Source organism: Plasmodium brasilianum, chromosome 5 (assembly GCF_023973825.1).
Source record: "Plasmodium brasilianum strain Bolivian I chromosome 5, whole genome shotgun sequence".
In the NCBI taxonomy this organism is placed as follows: Eukaryota; Apicomplexa; class Aconoidasida; order Haemosporida; family Plasmodiidae; genus Plasmodium; species Plasmodium brasilianum.
In genome coordinates this window covers 409,539-428,443 of record NC_090118.1, presented here as the reverse complement: position 1 = coordinate 428,443, position 18,905 = coordinate 409,539, and the positions used below count along the sequence as shown (strand labels likewise).

The window sequence follows — 18,905 nt, the reverse complement described above, 5'->3', positions numbered from 1 at the left end:
AAATAGTATGGACTGGCTTAATCAGAGATGAAATTAGACTTGTTCTAAGTGCCCCTGTGAGTTAATATGCAAGCTTGGGCAGGAACAAATTTTTTTTTTTTTTTTTTTTTTATCCAATTACGAATTGAGTGATAAAAGAAAAAAAAAAAAAAATAATAAAAATATTTCTAGTTATGTGGTAGATTTTTTTCTCATTTTGAGTTGTCTGTAACTGTTTCTTTATTTTTACAATTGTTTTGTTAAGACGTTGCATGTGCAGAATTTAACATATACTTTGAAGGTGTACATGTATACATATGCATAGACATAAACATATATATCTATATATATATATATTTGTTTAACTGTATAATAAGCATGTACATATGTATATATAAACGGCAGCTTTTCAAAATTACGTTGTCTTAAAAAAGGAAAATACTTTTGAAATAAAAATGGTTGACTTTTTTTTTTTTTTTTTTTTTTTTTTTTAAAATAATAATTTTATTTTACATGTATGAGCTACTATTTAACCCTTAGCATATTTTTTTTTGAAGAAGAAATATTCTATTTTGTTTTTTAACCTTGGTTCAGAGCATCAGATGGACAACGTATATTCGGTTTGTTCATTTGTATGGGTGTATGTATATGTATATGTGTACATGTATATATATATATATATATATATATATATATATATTTTTTAAAAGGTTCCTTAACAAATTGCGAATGTAAAAAAAAAAAAAAAAAAAAAATTGAATTATCCCTTCACTCAATAAGACATTAACATTTAACTGCTGCAAATATAAAAGGCGCGTTGTAGAGAAATTAGCCGATAAATGATTTTCTGCAGAGTTACGAAGAAAAAGTAAGAAATGAAAGCTAAAAAAAAGAAAGAAGCTAAAAAAAAGAAAGAAGTCAAAGAAAAGAAAGAAGCTAAAAAAAAGAAAGAAGTCAAAGAAAAGAAAGGAGCTAAAAAAAGGAAAGAAGTCAAAGAAAAAAAAGAAGTTAAAAAAAAGAAAGAAGTCAAAGAAAAGACAGAAGTTAAAGAGAAGTGCAAAAAATTAAAGTAGGGAAACGTCCTTACCATCTTTGCGCTATTTGTAACAAAAAATGTGCATGGCATTTATTTTTTTTATTTTTTTTTATTTTTTTCCCCTTCCCCATCGCATAAACTAAAGAATAAAAGGAAAAAAAACAAATTTAATAAAATAATTTTTTCAAAATAAAAATCAGTGAAAATTTTTTCTTTTTCAAGTTAAAGAAATAAATAAAACAAAAGAAAAAATACAATATAGTACAATAAAGCAAATATAATTTTTCCTGAAAATTTAGGGCATTTCTATGGTTTTATGTAATCAACTTGATTGTAGTTGTACGGCGTTCAAAAAGGTTAACCAATGAGCAATACGCTGGAAAAGACATTTATGTTTGTATGTACGTGTGCATATATACGCTCCTACGTGTACAAGTACATATCTGTTCATATGTGCATATGTTCAAACTGGACAAATGTAATAAGAAAAAAGAAATGAACTGTATTATTTCTACGAAAACACTCTTATAGGAATATTCAGCCGTTAGACATAAAACTATGTATTCATCTTACGTAAGAGTGGTCATAACTTTTACTTTATTTCGTTGTTTTCATTTGAACTAATTTGTCGAGATGGTGACTCTATGGGTTTCATTTTCATACAGTCTAATAATGAAATGTACCTTTTCAAAAAAAAAAATAAAATAAAAAATGAAAGAGCAACCCACTTTATGGGAAGAAGCGAATTTTGCATTTTTTTTATGAACATGTTAATGCGAAAAATAAAATTACTTCACTCGGCCAAGTTAATAGCAGTGTAATACATAATATTTTTTCCCTTTTCATTTGTCCTAAATATAGTACATCCTTGGATGCACATTATATACGTATATACATATATTTAAAATGGGAGTATTGAAGCACCTTGACCAATGGCATTACTAAAATGTGCTCATTCTTTCATTTTATCTTAATTTAATTTATTATTATTTTTTTATTTTAATTGATTTTATTTTAATTTTTTTTTTTTTTTTTTTTTAAAAGTGAGAAATGCCTTTTTTTCGGGCGTTCCTACTGAAATATATTTAATTTCATTCATTTTATTTTTGCCATACAGTCATAGAAAAACGAAAGATATATAATTAGCGCGTTCAGTAAGGATATCATCAAACAGCTTGTACGATTCGTTCACTCTTACACATAAGTACATGTACGTATGTATGTACGTACATATATGTATATACAATTCAACATACTCAACCTTGCAGTTATTTATGTATTAACTTGTAGAATAACATGCAGCGTGCTTTCGTTTTTGATCCAACGTGGGTATTTGACTGAGTATAATACTACGTACGTATACAGGTATTCATGTTTGTGCGCATGCAAGTATACATATATATATATATATATATATATATATATATATATATATACATACATTTTATACTTGTATAAGCGCACGTACGATGGGCGCTTTAACTTGGGATTTTCCATTTGCATTTTGCATTATCGACTTTACTTTTTTTAAATACATGTATAATGTACACAGCACAATATATTTTGCAGCGGTAGTTCAAAATTTATATATTCCTATTTAATGAAAAAAATGAACTTGTTCATATAGTACGATATATTGTTGTTTCTCATATGAACAGCAAATGAATAAACAATTCGTTTAAGAGACTACTGGTATGCAACGAGCAAAAGTTAGCCCCGTTTAAGTCGTAATGATATATATATATTTATATATATATGTACACTTGCATAGCTCTAAATGCGAGAATATTATGCAGGCGAAGAACTGCTGAACGACGCAACTCCATTTCATAAAAAGGAAAAACAAAAACAAACTAGTGCTTCAATTGTAAAATTAAAAAAAGTTGATAGGCTGTGAAATTATCACGTTACGATATTTTAAAAAATTAAATGAAGGTAATGCAAATCGTCTAAAAAAAAATAAAATAAAAATAAAATAAAATAAATTGAAATGTATCGAAAAGCATTGAAATAAATTGAAGAAAAGCTAAATGAAACAAAATAAACTGCGTCATCAACTTCATGTTGTACGTAGATTAATTTAAAGGTAAAATTTTATAAATAGAAGGCAAATTAAAAAATCAAAAAAAGAAAAAAAAAAATTAAAATAGTTAAATGGGATAATTTTTGGTAAATGAAGGAATTCATTTAATAGTAGCATTAGCACATAGAAGTTCACATGGTATTTGTTCCAATCAGAGTTATTTCTAGCATGAATATATTTCTATATGTACATATATGTACATATATATATACATTGTGCAGCTTGTAAATAACATGAACGCAGTAACGTATTTATAATTAAAAATTTGTTAAACACTCGTGTGTTAAGATTTGCGTAGAATTTTGCATGAATGATGTTCATAATTTTTAAAAGGGGATAAGAAGGGGAAAAGAAGAGATACAAATTTATATAAAAACGGAGAAGCAAACAGAAGTGGCATCAAACGCAAGCAGCTACAAACCGACGTGCATATTGACAGGGAGTGCAAAATGGCCATCGTAAAACCCAGTGCACAGGTTTTAGAAGAAGTAGAAAATGAAGTGGAAAAGAGAAAAACAGGTTTGTTTTTTCCAAATATGCTAATAAATAGTCATAAGGGGGAAGTGTACTCAGTTAATTTTTCGTCCGATGGAAAGTATATAACATCATCAAGTTTTGATATGACCATAATGATTCATAATGTGTATAATGAATGTGAAACTATTAATGTTTTAAGGGGTCATAAAAATGCAGTATTACAAGCGAAATGGAGTAAAGATGATAGTTATATTTGTAGTGTATCTGCTGATCATAATGCTTGTATATGGGATGTTGAAAATGAAACAAGAATAAAAAATTTTAAAGGTCATACAAGTATAGTTAATGCACTGGATATAATTAATTATAATTTATTTGTTACTTGTAGTGATGATTGTACATTAAAATTTTGGGATATAAGATGTAAAAAATTAGTCCATACTATTAAAGAAGATTTTCCTTTATTGGCTGTTTGTTCAGATAAAAAAGGAGAATTTATTTATGTAAGTTCAGTTGATAATACAATTAAAATTTATGACTGTAAAAATTATAAATTAAAAAATACCTTAACAGGTCATAAAAATTATATAAGTGGATTAGACATAAATAATGATGAAACTATATTAGCTTCAATTAGTGCAGATGAAACGATTTGTTTTTGGGATATACAGCCTTTCCCTTGTGATGAACAATTACTTTTTCGATTAAATTCTCCAAAATTTAATATCGACTATAATTTAATTAAATTATCTTTTAATAATGATAATTTATTGGCTTGTGGAAGTGGAGATAATTATTTATATATTTATGATTATAAGCAGAAGGTTTTAAAATTTACCTTGCCAGGTCATAACAGTACTATAAACGATGTCGCCTTTCACCCATTAGAAGAAATCGTTGCTTCGTGTTCGTCGGATAATACCATTTTTCTGGGCGAGTTGTAGTGATGCACATTATAAAGTAGCTGCGATGAGGTGGCTACAATGGAGTACCTGTAATAGAGTATCTGTAATGGAGTAACTCCGATAGAGCAACGTTACAATCACTTTAAAGGTTCATTTTGAAGACTCAGTTGACTTTTTTTTTTTTTCCCAATTTTTTCTCATTTTTGTTTATTTTTGTTCATTTTTTTGGTAAATTTTTCCTACATTCTCATTGATTTTTTTTCCCTTTTAATTTTAATTTTGCACATTCCCTATTGTTAGTTGCACACGCGTAATGATTCACATTTTGTCAAACCATTTTTTCATGTTTTTCATGTTCACCATGATTTGCATGTTATGCATTATTTGCGTGTGTTTTTCTTTTTTTTTTTTTTTTTAAGCTTGTCTTTATTCCTAAAAATATATTTTTTTTCTTTTTAAATTTTTACAAGTTCTTTACTGTGTTTATTTGGTAAATTACTTTTATATGATTTAAAAAAAGATAAAAATTATATCAAATTTAAGTGTTACGAATAAGAAGTCTTTAAAAAAAAAAAAAAGGCAAGAAAAATACAGGCTCAAATAACTGCTCGTGGTTATTCCACCCACTCACATATGCACATATATGCATATTGTATAATATGCAATGATATGAAATACTTTGAAAAACAAGAGAATATACCAACATGAAGTGGCTAGTTCTCAGGTTAAATGGGCTTCTTTTCCAAAAGATAAGCGGCTTAAAATGTTCGCACAGGAATAAACATATATATATATATATATATATATATATATATATGTATAATATGTGCACACGTATATGCGTGTTTACATGTACATGTAAAGCTATCACGGATGATGAGCGCACAATGGGCGAAAAAAAGGACAAATACGCGGTAAGCAAATAAACAGTTGGACAAATAAAAATGCGAGTGGATGCATATATGTATATATGCACATGTGCGCTTGTGTACCTCTTCTTTTTTTTTTTTTTTGGTGTGAACAGTCAAAAGGGTAATACGAGACACTCGTAAAAATTTTCAAAAAATGGAAAGATAGGAAGAGAGGAAGACACACAATGAGTGTAGTTTACACATGTGAATAAGATAATTATGTGAGAACATTTAAATAATGAGAAGCTTTAATTTGTTGAAAAATGCTACATTTGTTGCAATGCTGCGTAAAAGTTTTTCTTTTTTTTTTTTAGTAAAATGAGTCAGAAGGGAAAGTAATAATTCGTGGTCTGTATTATACGAACAGCAATATGTGAACATCTTCATGTGGAAAACTTTTTTTTTTTTTTTTTTTTGTCTTTTATGCGCTGAGGAAAATATGGCCGTTCTATCCTTTCTCACTTGATTATAATTTCTACTAAATTTTCCTTGTCCCCATAAAACATTTTATAATCGTTTACTTGTAAGAAGTTGTACATAAACTCATTAACGTGTGTGCAGATCTTCATAATAATTTTGCAAGGAGCATATTTTTCCGTAATTAAAAATTTTCCAAATTTTATCAACCCATTTTTAATATTTTCATAGGTTATAGCATCAGCATATTCAATTTCATAAAATAGTCTATCTTTAGCATTAAAATATAAATTATCTTTATAATGAATATATACATTATCATTTAAGTCAAAATATATTTTTTTTTCCTGATCATAAATAATTTCACTTTCCACCCCTCCGCTGTTAGGTAAAACAGCCTTCATATATTCTAGTTTATTATTTTCATTTTTTCTGCTAAAACAGGACATGTCTATTTGAGAATTGCAATCAAAATCATTATCAGAATTTGCATACTCGTCGTTGTCTTCGTCTTCTAGTTCTACTTCTACAGCTTCTACTCCTTCTACTCCTTCTCCCGTTTCCTGCTGTCCCTCCCCCCCATTGTCTTCATTTTTTAACTGTTCTGAGGTGTTACTATGCATTCTTGCAACATCGGAAGAGTTCAATCCTTTGAGTAAAGAAGTTTGTTGTCTCATATCCGTAATATTATTTAAAGAACTTTCCCTTTCTATCGAATTTGCTTCAATATTTCCATAATCAAAAAGAGAAGAATTTTTGGACATATTATTTAACTCCATTGGTCTATTATTACAATCAATTGTGCATGCATTAAAATAGTTGTTAAGGAATTCTTTATTTACTTCTATTCTTTTTTTAACAGAGTTGACTCTTTTTTTGTAACATGCTTTAAAAAATTTGGCATATTTTTTATGATTAAATACTATATATTTCTTATGATTATCAAGGTTAAATTTAGATTTATTATTTACATAAGCATTATTTAAATTTTTTATATTATTTGCAGCAATTTTAACAAAATCGTTGCTTATCAAATCGTAATTACAATTAGCATTTTGTGTATAATAATTTCCCTTATCAAAAATTGTTTGTTTCACATCTTCCACATATTTGTACACATAATTTTTATACGCGTCTTCCCATCTTTCGTAATTTTCATCAAAGCATTGAACATTCTTTGAAATATTTTCAAAATTTATATGTTCTTTAAAACTTTCGAAATTTATGTGTTCCTTTACAGTTTTTATATTTATTCTCTTCTTAACATTTTCCAAGTTAACATGTTTCTTCATATTTTCCAAGTTTACGTGCTTTCTCACAATGTCCACACCATTTTCCAGAGAATTTTTCGAAATAAATTGCTGCGCATTTTGGAAGCAGTTATAATTTTGGATATACTCCTTTGCACGTGAACAATCATAGTTCTTAAGCGGCTGGAAAGCTTTAGAATAATTAATTTTTTCATAATATCCCATATGAACTGGAACATACTTTTTTATTTGTTTTAAAGGCTTTTCAATACAATTAATATTTTTTTGAAAACATTTTTTTATATTATTTTTACCTGAACAAGTCATGTAATTTGAAAAATCGCAGTCTCCTTTTTTTAAATTTTCATTATTTAAAGAAGATATAGATCTATTAAATTCTGATGATACCATTCCAAAGGATGAATTTCCTTCATTATTATTATACATATGATTTAATCCAAAGGAATGTAACTGAGAATTTGAGTTGTATAGATTATATTTTGCCATAGCTTTGTCAATACTTCCAACATTTGTTACATAATGTCTAACAAAATTGGTATATTTGTTAGGATCATAATCATCAACCATCTGAGAATTTTTTCTGTACGTATCCATATCATCTAAATTATCATTTACATTTCTTTCGGACATATTATGTTCTTCAGAATTATCTGTATATGCATATTCTATATTGTGTGCACTTTTGAATTTTAATTCTTTTAAAACATTGTTTAGTTTTACTTTTGTATGTTGTCTTTCGATGCATTTGTTAATATCATCCGTTTTATTATTATTATTATTAACATCAGAAGCAAAGGATTGTTCATCCTCTTTTGCATCTTCACAACTGCTAGCAGTAAATGGATTACTTACAATTTTTTTCCCTATTTTGCGTGCATGGTCCTCTGTCATTTTCATTAAACCTGTGTTGTTATCATATAAACAGGCTTTAATATGTGAATCATCGCAAGGGTATTCCATAACAGACGATGCATTTTCGTTAATTGCGTTCGCATCTTCGTTGTTTTCCTCAGAGAGAAGCACATCATTGTTACTGTAGTTGTTATTGTTGCTGCTACTACTGCTAGTGCCGTTATAATTCATTTCTCTATCTTTTCTTAGCGTCATTTGGCGTGAACTTATATTGCTGCTTCCCTCCAGTTGTACATTATCTCCTCCTCTCTGCATTTCATCATCGTCTTCGTCGACAAATATCCCATCGTTTTCCTCATCTTCATTTTTTCGTCCATTTCCATTTTCCTTTCCCTTTCCTTTCTTTTTCTTCTTATTTTTATCATTATATTCCTCATTATTATCGGAGTCCATATTTTTCTTATCCTCGTTATCACTGTCAGATTGGTTGTAGTCGTCATCATTGTTGTTGTCGCTCGGGTCATCGTTATTATTATCCTTATTGTTATTGTTATTGTTATTGTTATTGTTATTGTTATTGTTATTGTTATTGTTATTATTATTATTATTATTATTGTTGTTGTTATTGTAGTTATTGTTGTTATTATAGTTATTGTTGTTATTGTTACCGCTATGGTCATGTCCGTTGCTCCTTCTACCTCTGCTCATATTCGACGAAACGCTGTTTCTTGATCTTCTTCTTCTTCCTTTTTTATTAGCACAACTTCTAAAATTGCCCGAGTCACCAAAAGTTTTTGAATTATTATTTTTTTTATTCTTGTTCAGAGAGTGCAAATTAGCTAGCATGTGCATGTAATTTTGTACATCTTCTTTTAAGTCTATATTTAATTTCTGTTTCTGATATAGCAATTTTCGGAAATTTTTTATTTCCATAACCCTTTTATCCATACTCTGCATATTATGTAACACCTCCATTCTTTTTTTTTAAATTTTCAAAGATGTTGTGTACTAATTTAAGGATAAATATCCCTCTTTTAAAAAAAATTTTTTTAATAATTTATTCTGACCAGGCAAGAATATTTCTATTTTTTTTTTTTTTTTTTTTTTAATAGTAACAGTTTACGCTCTTTTTTTTTTTTTCTCTTTTTTCTAGGATAGGCATATTTTAAAGAATTAGAATACGACTACAAAAATTTTTACACACAAATTTACTAATAAGTACGAATGAACAAGATAAGAAGAAATGTTATGTGAGAGTACAAAAAAAAAAAAAAAAAAAAGGTAAAACTAAATAAGTGAAAAACGTACAATTTTCTATTTTAAAAAATTATTAAACATAAATCGTGATAACCCACATATATGTATATATTTATATATGTACATTTTTATATATGTACATTTTTGTATACGTACATTTTTATATACATACATTTTTGTGTACGTACGTTTTTATATATATACATTTTTATATATATGCATTTTTTTTTTTTTTTAATGAAAAAAGGACAGTGTGAAAAGTCAAATGAAAAATAATTTACAAAAGGTAAATGGAAATTTCCTTAATAATACTCGTTCTTTTTTTTTTTTTTAATGGAATTACTTCATAAATTCTTTTATATTTACAATTAATTGGTGTGTTAGGAAAAAAAAAAATATTAATAATATTCATTGCTTTAATTAAACACGGCGGTTGAAAAGATGTATACATAAATTTACGCATTATGTGCTTATACAGTGAACATGTCATTGTTCGTTTTTTTATCTATTTTTCTTTTTTATATTCACTGAGAAAATTATTATATCAAACATTAAATGTTATGCGCCTGAATCATTAATTAATAGATAAATTCATATTAATTCTAATCTATACGTTACAAGGACATGCAACATATATGTGCGTACGTACGTAATATATACATATATATATAATAAATATGTAAATATAAATATTTGTACACTTCTTTACTTTTTATATTTTTTACGAATGTAAAAAGTTTCTTAGCAGCATAGAAGTTGTAAAGAGCTGCGTAAATTTAATCTGTGTATTGCTTCTATTAAATTCAGCTAAGTTCAAAAAAATTAAGTGTATATATAAATATATAAAAATATAACATATATAATATATAATATACTACGTACATATTTCAAAATAAATATTATACGTACACATAGTTTATATCATAAAAAAAGAATAATGAAAAAAAACGAAGAGAAAATAGATGTAGAGGAATTATATGAATAGAAAAATGAAGAGAAAAAAAAAAAAAAAAAAAAATTCTGTTCAGAGATAACGATTCTATGTTTGTTAATTTTCATTATGATGTATATATATATATGTACATATTTTTTTCTTCAATTTTTGACTCAATGCAAAAATATTTAGGTAAATATTATTCTAAAATGTTACGACACTACGCATGCATTAAAAAAAAAAAAAAAAATGTAACGGTGTCAATGTAGCACGCTCAACATCTTTTCGAGTTGAATGTCGTTGGTGGTACCATTAATTTTTTTTTATTGATCAGAGTGTTTATTTCTACATTTTAGCTGTTTCTTTTCTTTTCCTTTGTTACCCTTTACTTTACTGACCTTGATTTTCATTTTTTTTTTTTTTTTCTCTTTTGATTTTTTTACGCGTTGTCGTTATGTGTAAAATATAACAGAAACAAGGTAAAAAAAAAAAAAAAATTTAAATAATGTAAACAATTAGCAGTGTTAAAATATTTATATGTACATAAATATATATTATATATGTACATTATTGCAAATTCCTATTTAAATTATTAAAAATTTTGAGGAAAAACCAAGTAACCCCTACTGCGAAAAAAGGGAATTAAAAAAAGTGTTGGTTTAAATTTTCATTTATTGTTCTGAATGTTTCAGTATTTATACTAATTCAAAAATTTTAATTATTTTTTCGACATGTTAAAAGTTTTAACAAAAAAGGAAATAAGAAAAATTCTAATATAAATTTTAGCAAAATTTACTATGAAGAATAATTAATGAGCAATGATTAGCAAACGTTTAACAATAAATGAGCAGCAAATTAGCAATAATTAAGCAATAAAATAAGTGAATAAAAAAACAAAAAAGAAAAAATGAGAAAGAGAAATCATTATATTCTAATTACATAAACAAAAAAATTAAAGTAAATAAAATAAAATTTCAAAATTGGGTATTTTTTTTTTTTTTTACAAAATTTGTATGTAACGAATTAACAAATAGCGTTTATTTTGTTATCCCCAAGTGTGTTCCTATACAACGTACATAAGCAAAAAACATGAAATGTAGATATAAATAAATGTATGTATAAATATAAATAAATATATGTATAAATATAAATAAATATATGTATAAATATAAATAAATATATGTATAAATATAAATAAATATATGTATAAATATATATATATCTATACATATATATATATGTATATATTTGTATACTGGAATGTATACACATTTTTTTTTTTTTTCACAATTGTGCTTACGTATTAAGGTGATATTTTCTGTAAATTTTTTTTCAGCGTTTGAACCAAATGCCTTATTACTAACGATTGATGATTCAAAAGATGATTTAATTTCATTCTTTTAAAAAACAATATGCACATTTTATTGTGCTTTTTTTCATGATATTTTTCACGATATTTTGCACGACATTTTCTGTAGTATTTTTTTAAAATAAGGTTACACTCGTACAAAAAAAATTGTAGGGCTATTTCATTTTTCTCAAAAAGTAGCGGTTTTAAATACTCGTAAAACATTTCGTACGCTTCTTTTTCATTTATATATAAGATAATTTTAATACATATTTTTACACACATGGCTCTTATAATAGGATTTTGGGGTTTATAAATATTTGTTAATATATATGGCAAAATATAAAATTTAACCCATTTTCTGTTCATAATTTTACAAAATTTAATTATATTTTCATAAAATTCATATAAAATGTCGTGATTTGAGCACTTTAAAATATTAACTAGTTGGTTTCTTATCTCTTTTAACATTTCCATGGATTTGACTTCAGACAACGTGGTATTGGTGCCCCTACTATCGTTACCATTTTTATTGTAGCTCTGGCTACTTTTCTCTATTTTACCCTCTCTTTTGCAGTTACTACTACTTTTACCACCTCCTATCCCTCTACCATTTTTCAACAAACTTGCACTATAAATATAATGAACAGCAGCAGAGGAAAATAAAGGCAAATATTTTGCATAAAAATATTTCTCATAATTTTCCTGACTATCTTTTAAAGTAAATAACTTTGGTAAAAATTTATCAATGTATAAAAACATAGGGTTAAAGCAATTTTCATTATTTATTATTTTGTAAAAACATTTTATTATAATAACTTTAATTTTTTCATTGGAATTGTTAAAGCAGAACAACAAAAAGGATACTACTTCCCTGTTTAATGTGGTTTCAGTTATATGACAAATGATGCAATATAGTATTTCTAAGGCTATTATTCTTGTCGACTCGTATAGTAGTGAATTGTATGAGCATATTATGATATTAACTAATTGATAAATGTCTTTATTGAATATCCATCTATAATTCATATGTTTCCCTGGGTTAGATGTGCTATTTTTTCGATTCTCCAGATTGGTACCTTTTTCATTTAGATCTCTTTTTCCATTCACTTTAAAATAAAAATCTTTAAATAAAGAAGAATAAATGGTTCTTTTGCATATCTCGAGGTAGTTGAAAAGATCCATATAACTTTTTTCTTCATAAAAAATGGAATAAAATAAAACTTTGTAAAATGATAAAAATGATTTATAAAATTCGCGTGTATTTCTGTATGATAGTATAGGAAAGGGAAAATAGCATTTGGAATGATAAACCTTTTTTTTTTTTTTTTCCCTTCCTTACATATGCACTTGCCCCTTTTTTCCTTTCTTCATACTTTTCAGCCCTTTTTTCTCTTTTATAATCTTTCCATTGTTGCATAATTTGTTTTTTTACCTGACTGTTTAAATTTGTGTCCATAATGTAGGTCTTCATTTGATATTTATTTACACTAGTAGTAAATGAATTAACAACATTTTTGTAATACGTTAATTTTTTAAAATTCAATAAATTAGTAGTGTGTTTTTGCTCTGAATAGAACATCGAAGTGCCATAATTATTCTCTATTTCGTAACTATCATAGTTATAATGCTTATCCATATTATTTGATTCTTGTATATTTTGATTCGAAATAATTTTTAACAGAGCATATTTATCCCTTTCCTTTTGTGCAAAAATGTCTAAATGAAATAATATGAATGGTAAATTAAAATGTATTAACAACATGAAAAAGTCAGAATTTTTAAATATGGGATGTAATTGAAGAATTGCAAGGGGGAAGAAGACGTATTTATATGTGCTAGGAAATACGTGGTAAGACCAGTAATTAAATATTTTAAATATATTCATGTTCTTTTGTAAGAAGAAATGATTAATTAGTGAGTAAATAATGAACGGATTTTTTACAACATTAACTACTTTCCATATCTTGTATGGCACAGTTTTCTCAGCTCCACCACAAACTCTTCGGACAGAACTTCCTCCAGTGCTTCGGTCATTACTGTCGTTGCTACCACTGATGCCGCTGTTACCATTAATACCATTACTACTACCGTAACTATTGCGCCCCTTACCATCATTTATGTATCTCTCATTTTTCTTTTTTTTTCTTTTTCTTTTTTTTCTTTCCTTTTGGTGCTTATCATTCGTGGCCTTCAAATGACTGAACAACGTATACGTGTTATCCGCGTGTAATTTTGATTGTGTGTGTAAATTTAAATTGTTATGCTGATGTTTATATTTTGTTCCTTTCTTTTCATTTAACATTTCATAATCACTATACGCATAATAAATTTCTTTCTTTCCTTTATGTTCATCACAACTGTCATATATCAGAGTTTTACTTTTAAATGAATTTTCGTAACTACCATGAGAAAAAATATTTCTTTCATTTACCATTAAAGAAGGAGTTACATTATTATAAATGTCATTATAAATATTTATATAATTTACATTATTAATATAATGGTAATTATAATATTTATATTTATCTATATTTAATCTCAAATTTTTATTTTTTTGAAAATAATCCTTTTCTTCATTTTTTATTTTTTTATTTATGAACGGCAAGGATAAAGCATGAACAAAATGTTCGCTATTTTTTTTTTCTGACATGTTCATAATATTTCCGAATTTCTGATCTTTTTTCATATCATTTTCTACAAAGTATAATTTTGTTTGCTTTCTTTTTTCTGAATAAAAGTTACTATTATTATCATCTCCATAATTCTCGTTAAGAAATAAATACGAAATATTTTTGTCTTTCAACAGGATTTCTAATATTAATATTCCTAAGTTAAAGAGGTCCTCCTGTAGCCTCTTCAGTCTCCCCTTCCTCTTGTTGGCGTACCTACTCGCAGTCAAACAGCATGAAAATGAATGTTCATGTGTGTTGGACACTTCACGTGAAATGGGGTAACTATATACTAACCTGTGCATTTATATAAATCACTTATAAAATAAACGAAGTATATAAAAACCAGAGGTTAATTAAAACATGCAACACAGAATGTTTAATAACAACTCCTAGGCACTTTACAATAATGCACATCTTACTGTTTTATTAAAACTTATAATAATGCATGTTATAAAACGCGGCTCAAGTGCGTGTAGTTATATAGTGCGTTACTACACTGCAAAAGTGTAACGCATATATATGCACATATACACATACACACACGCAAACAATTATATACAAATCTCTACATCCGTGCAAGGGCACATACTCCCCCACTTTCAGCGGGAAAATGCGAGTACCTAATTTTTGGAATATAATAAAGGTAATTGTTCAAAATGTTAATGTCCGTTATAAGGACATGCATGTTATTCTGTATTAAGAAATTTTCGCTTTTTATATGGCCATGATAAATTCCTAGTGAATGAAGCTGTATGATCGATAGAAATATTTGAAATATAAAAAAATAATAAAAGCTATTGCTATTTTTTTCATTAGATAAACAGTGGTCTAAATTTTTAAATATAAATCTTCTATAAATATATATGTTGTTTTCATAGACGCTCATGCGGTTGTATGGCAGCCTGCATAAGGGGAAAATTATGTGCATATATGTTGTAGTATAAAATATGTGTTTGGGAGAGATAGGAAAAAACAAAAAAAAAAATTATAAAACGATGAGAAGTGAAACAAAATAAAATTACAAAACGATGAGAAGTGAAACAAAATAAAATTACAAAACGATGAGAAGTGAAACAAAATAAAATTACAAAACGATGAGAAGTGAAATAAAATAAAATTACAAAACGGAGCGAAGTGAAAGAAAAGAAAAAAGATAAAAAACTATACAAAAGAACAAAAAGTCAGGAGGATATACAAAGAAATAATAAAATGCAAATTATTCCCTTTTAAGGCATTCATTCTGTGTGATATGATAAAAAAAAAACAACTTGCAAATTTTATTTGAAATACTTACACATTTGGAAAGAGATCAAAGGAAAAAAGGAACTTAAGTGTGTATAATATTCTTTTAATTTTTGGCATCTCATTTTTTAATTTGCAAATTTTTATTAACACATGACCCTCGTTTTTATTAATTCCCTGAAAAGGCGGACGATCGTAAGTACCCACATGTGTAAGTATACGTACACATTCATACATGTACATATATATACATACACATATATATACATACACATATATATACATACACATATATATACATACACATATATATGTATGTATATATGAAAAATAGATGATCTTTTTTTTTTTTTTTTTTTTTAAGAAGCGAATTGTTCTATATGTCATGGAAGACCAATGCTCCGTCTTGCTCTAGTCTCAACAGAATTCAACTTATGTTAATGCTTATTCAATTGCTCCATTTTTTTTTTTTTTTTTTTTATTCCCTTTTTTGTTCTATTACTTCTAAAACGTGACAAAAACAATTCAACGTAAGTGAATTCATAAAAAAGAAATGTTCATACTTAAACAAATAATTGTATATGTTATATAAATTGTTCAGATATTTACAATATATTTCATCTAGTTCTGATGAGTTATGTCCTATGTTACTATATAGTGTATTCCCCATGTTTTACCAAAAAAAAAAAAAAAAAAATTGGGTAAAAATACTAATTTGCACATGTTTCTGTATATAAAAGGGAACAGGGGTACATATGGTACTTATTCTTTTTTGTAACAGTTAACTTTTTCTCCTCCCCTTTATGTGTATTTTTCAAATTAAAATTGGGAAGAAGCAAAATATACAATAATGGGAGCTATCTGTCAATACAAATATACATACACTTGCACGTATGAATAAACATACGTACGTATATATATAATATATGCATATATATATAATAAATAAATATATATATATATATATATATATAGTATGCGTACACATACGCGTACACACATGTTTCCTCTTAGCAAAATGGCAAAACGAATATGTTAACATGCCATAAAACAAAGCTTATCAAAATATTGTATCAAAAATGCAAATATTGCAAAAACGCACGTTTTAGTTTACGCATAAATAAACATAAATGCAAAGGAAAAAAAATGCAGGTCATATTTTTTTTTTTGTAAACAAATAAATGTATCTATTTGCCTTAATATGTTATCATTGAATAATCTTTTTGTTAATATTTTTATGCCCGAAAAAAAAAAGAATTATATGCATATGTATATACGTAAACATACATATATATGCCTATTTTGAAAAAAAAAATAGCAAAAATTCTTTTAAAATTCATGGAAAATTTTAACAATAAAAAAAATTATTACAACAATAGAAGTGAAAATTCAAAATATATTTAAAAATACGGAAAAGCAAAAAAAAAAAAAAAAAAAAAAAAAAAGAATTCCAATAGCGATAGTAATGACTATAGCAATGACTATAGAGATAGCAATAGCAGTAACACCGGAATGGCAATAATAGTAGCAACTGTAACAATATCTGTGGTAATAGTAGCAATAGCAGTATAATTAAAGGCTTAAAATGAAAAACTAGGTATACTTGAAATTTAAATAAAAAACAAAAATAAAATAAAAAATGACTTCCTTAAAATTATGAACATTTCTCAAAATCTAAATCGATATCGCAAAATAATTCTTCATTACACCATTTAGCATCACCTGCAAAAAAAAAAAAAATAATAAAAATAAAAATAAAAATAAAAGGAAATAAAATGTGTGTATTTTCTCTTTTTTCCAATTATTTTAAAAAACGGAAATAATGGATCAGTAAAAAGAAAAAAAAGAAAACTCAACGAAAATGGCAGCAAATTGCCATGGGGGGATAAAACGCGATAACATTTTCGAAGCACAGGGGTAAATAACACATATACGCACATATATGTATACATGTATAAGTATAAATGTATGTGTATATGTGGTACTTTCTTCATAATCCGCATCCAGTAAGTTCATTTTTTCCCTCTCGAAAAGCTCTCTTCCAGTAGGATTCTCTGAATTGTTTACATTTTTTATTTCCAAAAAAATGTCTTTATAAAATTCTTTGCGCCATGCATCGAATTCTTCTTCCGTTACTCGATACTGCAAGTTAGGAATAAAAAATAGTGCTCCTGTGTGTTAGCATAAATGTGTACACATATGTGTATATATATATATATATATATATATGCGTACGCGTATATGTAACTCTTTAACGGTGCAGACACGTAGCACATATGGCAGCCGTACCCTTTCCTCGCACAGTTCTTTTAATTCTAAAACTTGTTCATATTTATCTGATCCCTTTTCGCCATCATCCGAATTTTCGTTAATATCATGTTCTGTAGGTTCATTCTTCCGTTCAATCATTTCATCGTACATTGATTTTTCGTCCACCTCCTCTGATAAATATGCCTACGAAAAAATGCGTATATTTTTATTTTGTGTCTTCTAAGGCTACTGTTCCTTACGGAGTGTGTGCACTAATACACGCGCACATGTGTATGCATATTTATGTATATGGGTATATTTATATATATATATATATATATATTTAATTATATTTACGTATACGTGCAAATACGTCTGCACGAATTCCCAATAAAAGGGGCTGAAAAGAAATGCACTTATATAAATGGAAACACATTTCTACATATGAATAATATTACCCTTACATTTTCAACTATGTTATAAATCATACTATATCCCAGGTTATTTTCAATTGTCTCATGAATTCGTAGTTTTACATTTTCTCGTAAGGTAGTAGTTAAATTCTTGCCTAAAAAATGTATTATATTAGCTTTATTAATAATATGTACTTAACAAGATAACATGTAAAGGTGCAAATTTTTTTTTCCATGGAAATAGCAAATGACAAAAAAAAAAAAAAATTTGCAAAAAAAGGGTTTGTTAACTTAAATGAGGCTTAAAAATGTACGAAGTAATACAAAAAAAGCTACCATAAATGGAGTAAATTGAATGAATATTCAAATAGAACAATGAAAAAATGGAGCTGTTAAACGAACAAGCCATTACTGTCAACAATTTTGTATAGGGGCGGTTCCTCGGGGTACTTTTCCGTGTACTCAAAAAGTATATAAAAAGAAATCTTTTTAATTTTATTTTTGATAAAAATCTTAAAGCTGTTATCATTTACACAAATATATTCATTTGTGCATTCATATAAAAGAGATAGACTTTCTTTTTCTGATAGTTGTTCACTCTTATAATCCATATTTTATATCTGTTCTTTTTTTTTTTATTTTTTATTATTTTTTTTTTTTTTTGGAAAAATATGTTTTTCGTAAATTACTCTTCTTACCACTATAATTATTTTATCCTTGTTATTATCGTAATAACTACTCTTCTAATAAAATAAAAAAAAAAAAAAAAAAAAAAAAAAAGAAAAATATAAATTTCCCAAAAAATTAATTTAAATCATCTGAAAAGGGGGGGGGGAATTACAAAACTGCAAAATT

General features: G+C 26.5%; 4 protein-coding genes across 4 annotated transcripts; 1 reads left to right on the top strand and 3 right to left on the bottom strand.

Annotated features, from left to right (window-relative positions):
- Positions 1–854: 854 nt before the first annotated feature.
- MKS88_001354 (U5 small nuclear ribonucleoprotein 40 kDa protein) lies at positions 855–4,519 on the top strand (the record flags this gene model as incomplete). Its single annotated transcript, XM_067214273.1, has 4 exons — positions 855–1,048; positions 1,315–1,371; positions 1,547–1,575; positions 3,432–4,519. 4 exons carry the CDS (start codon positions 855–857, stop codon positions 4,517–4,519), a joined length of 1,368 nt encoding a protein of 455 aa, XP_067074725.1.
- Positions 4,520–5,849: 1,330 nt separating this feature from the next.
- Positions 5,850–8,906, bottom strand: MKS88_001353 (uncharacterized protein; the record flags this gene model as incomplete). Its single annotated transcript, XM_067214272.1, has 1 exon — positions 5,850–8,906. The coding sequence occupies one exon, from the start codon at positions 8,904–8,906 to the stop codon at positions 5,850–5,852; it is 3,057 nt and encodes a 1,018-aa protein (XP_067074724.1).
- A 2,519-nt stretch (positions 8,907–11,425) lies between these two features.
- On the bottom strand, positions 11,426–16,057 carry MKS88_001352 (serine/threonine protein kinase VPS15; the record flags this gene model as incomplete). The annotated part of the gene is made up of 5 exons (XM_067214271.1): positions 11,426–12,666; positions 12,785–14,361; positions 14,766–15,047; positions 15,440–15,564; positions 15,890–16,057. 5 exons carry the CDS (start codon positions 16,055–16,057, stop codon positions 11,426–11,428), a joined length of 3,393 nt encoding a protein of 1,130 aa, XP_067074723.1.
- A 984-nt stretch (positions 16,058–17,041) lies between these two features.
- On the bottom strand, positions 17,042–18,661 carry MKS88_001351 (RWD domain-containing protein; the record flags this gene model as incomplete). Its single annotated transcript, XM_067214270.1, has 5 exons — positions 17,042–17,109; positions 17,373–17,529; positions 17,677–17,841; positions 18,102–18,205; positions 18,463–18,661. 5 exons carry the CDS (start codon positions 18,659–18,661, stop codon positions 17,042–17,044), a joined length of 693 nt encoding a protein of 230 aa, XP_067074722.1.
- Between the last annotated feature and the right edge of the window lie 244 nt (positions 18,662–18,905).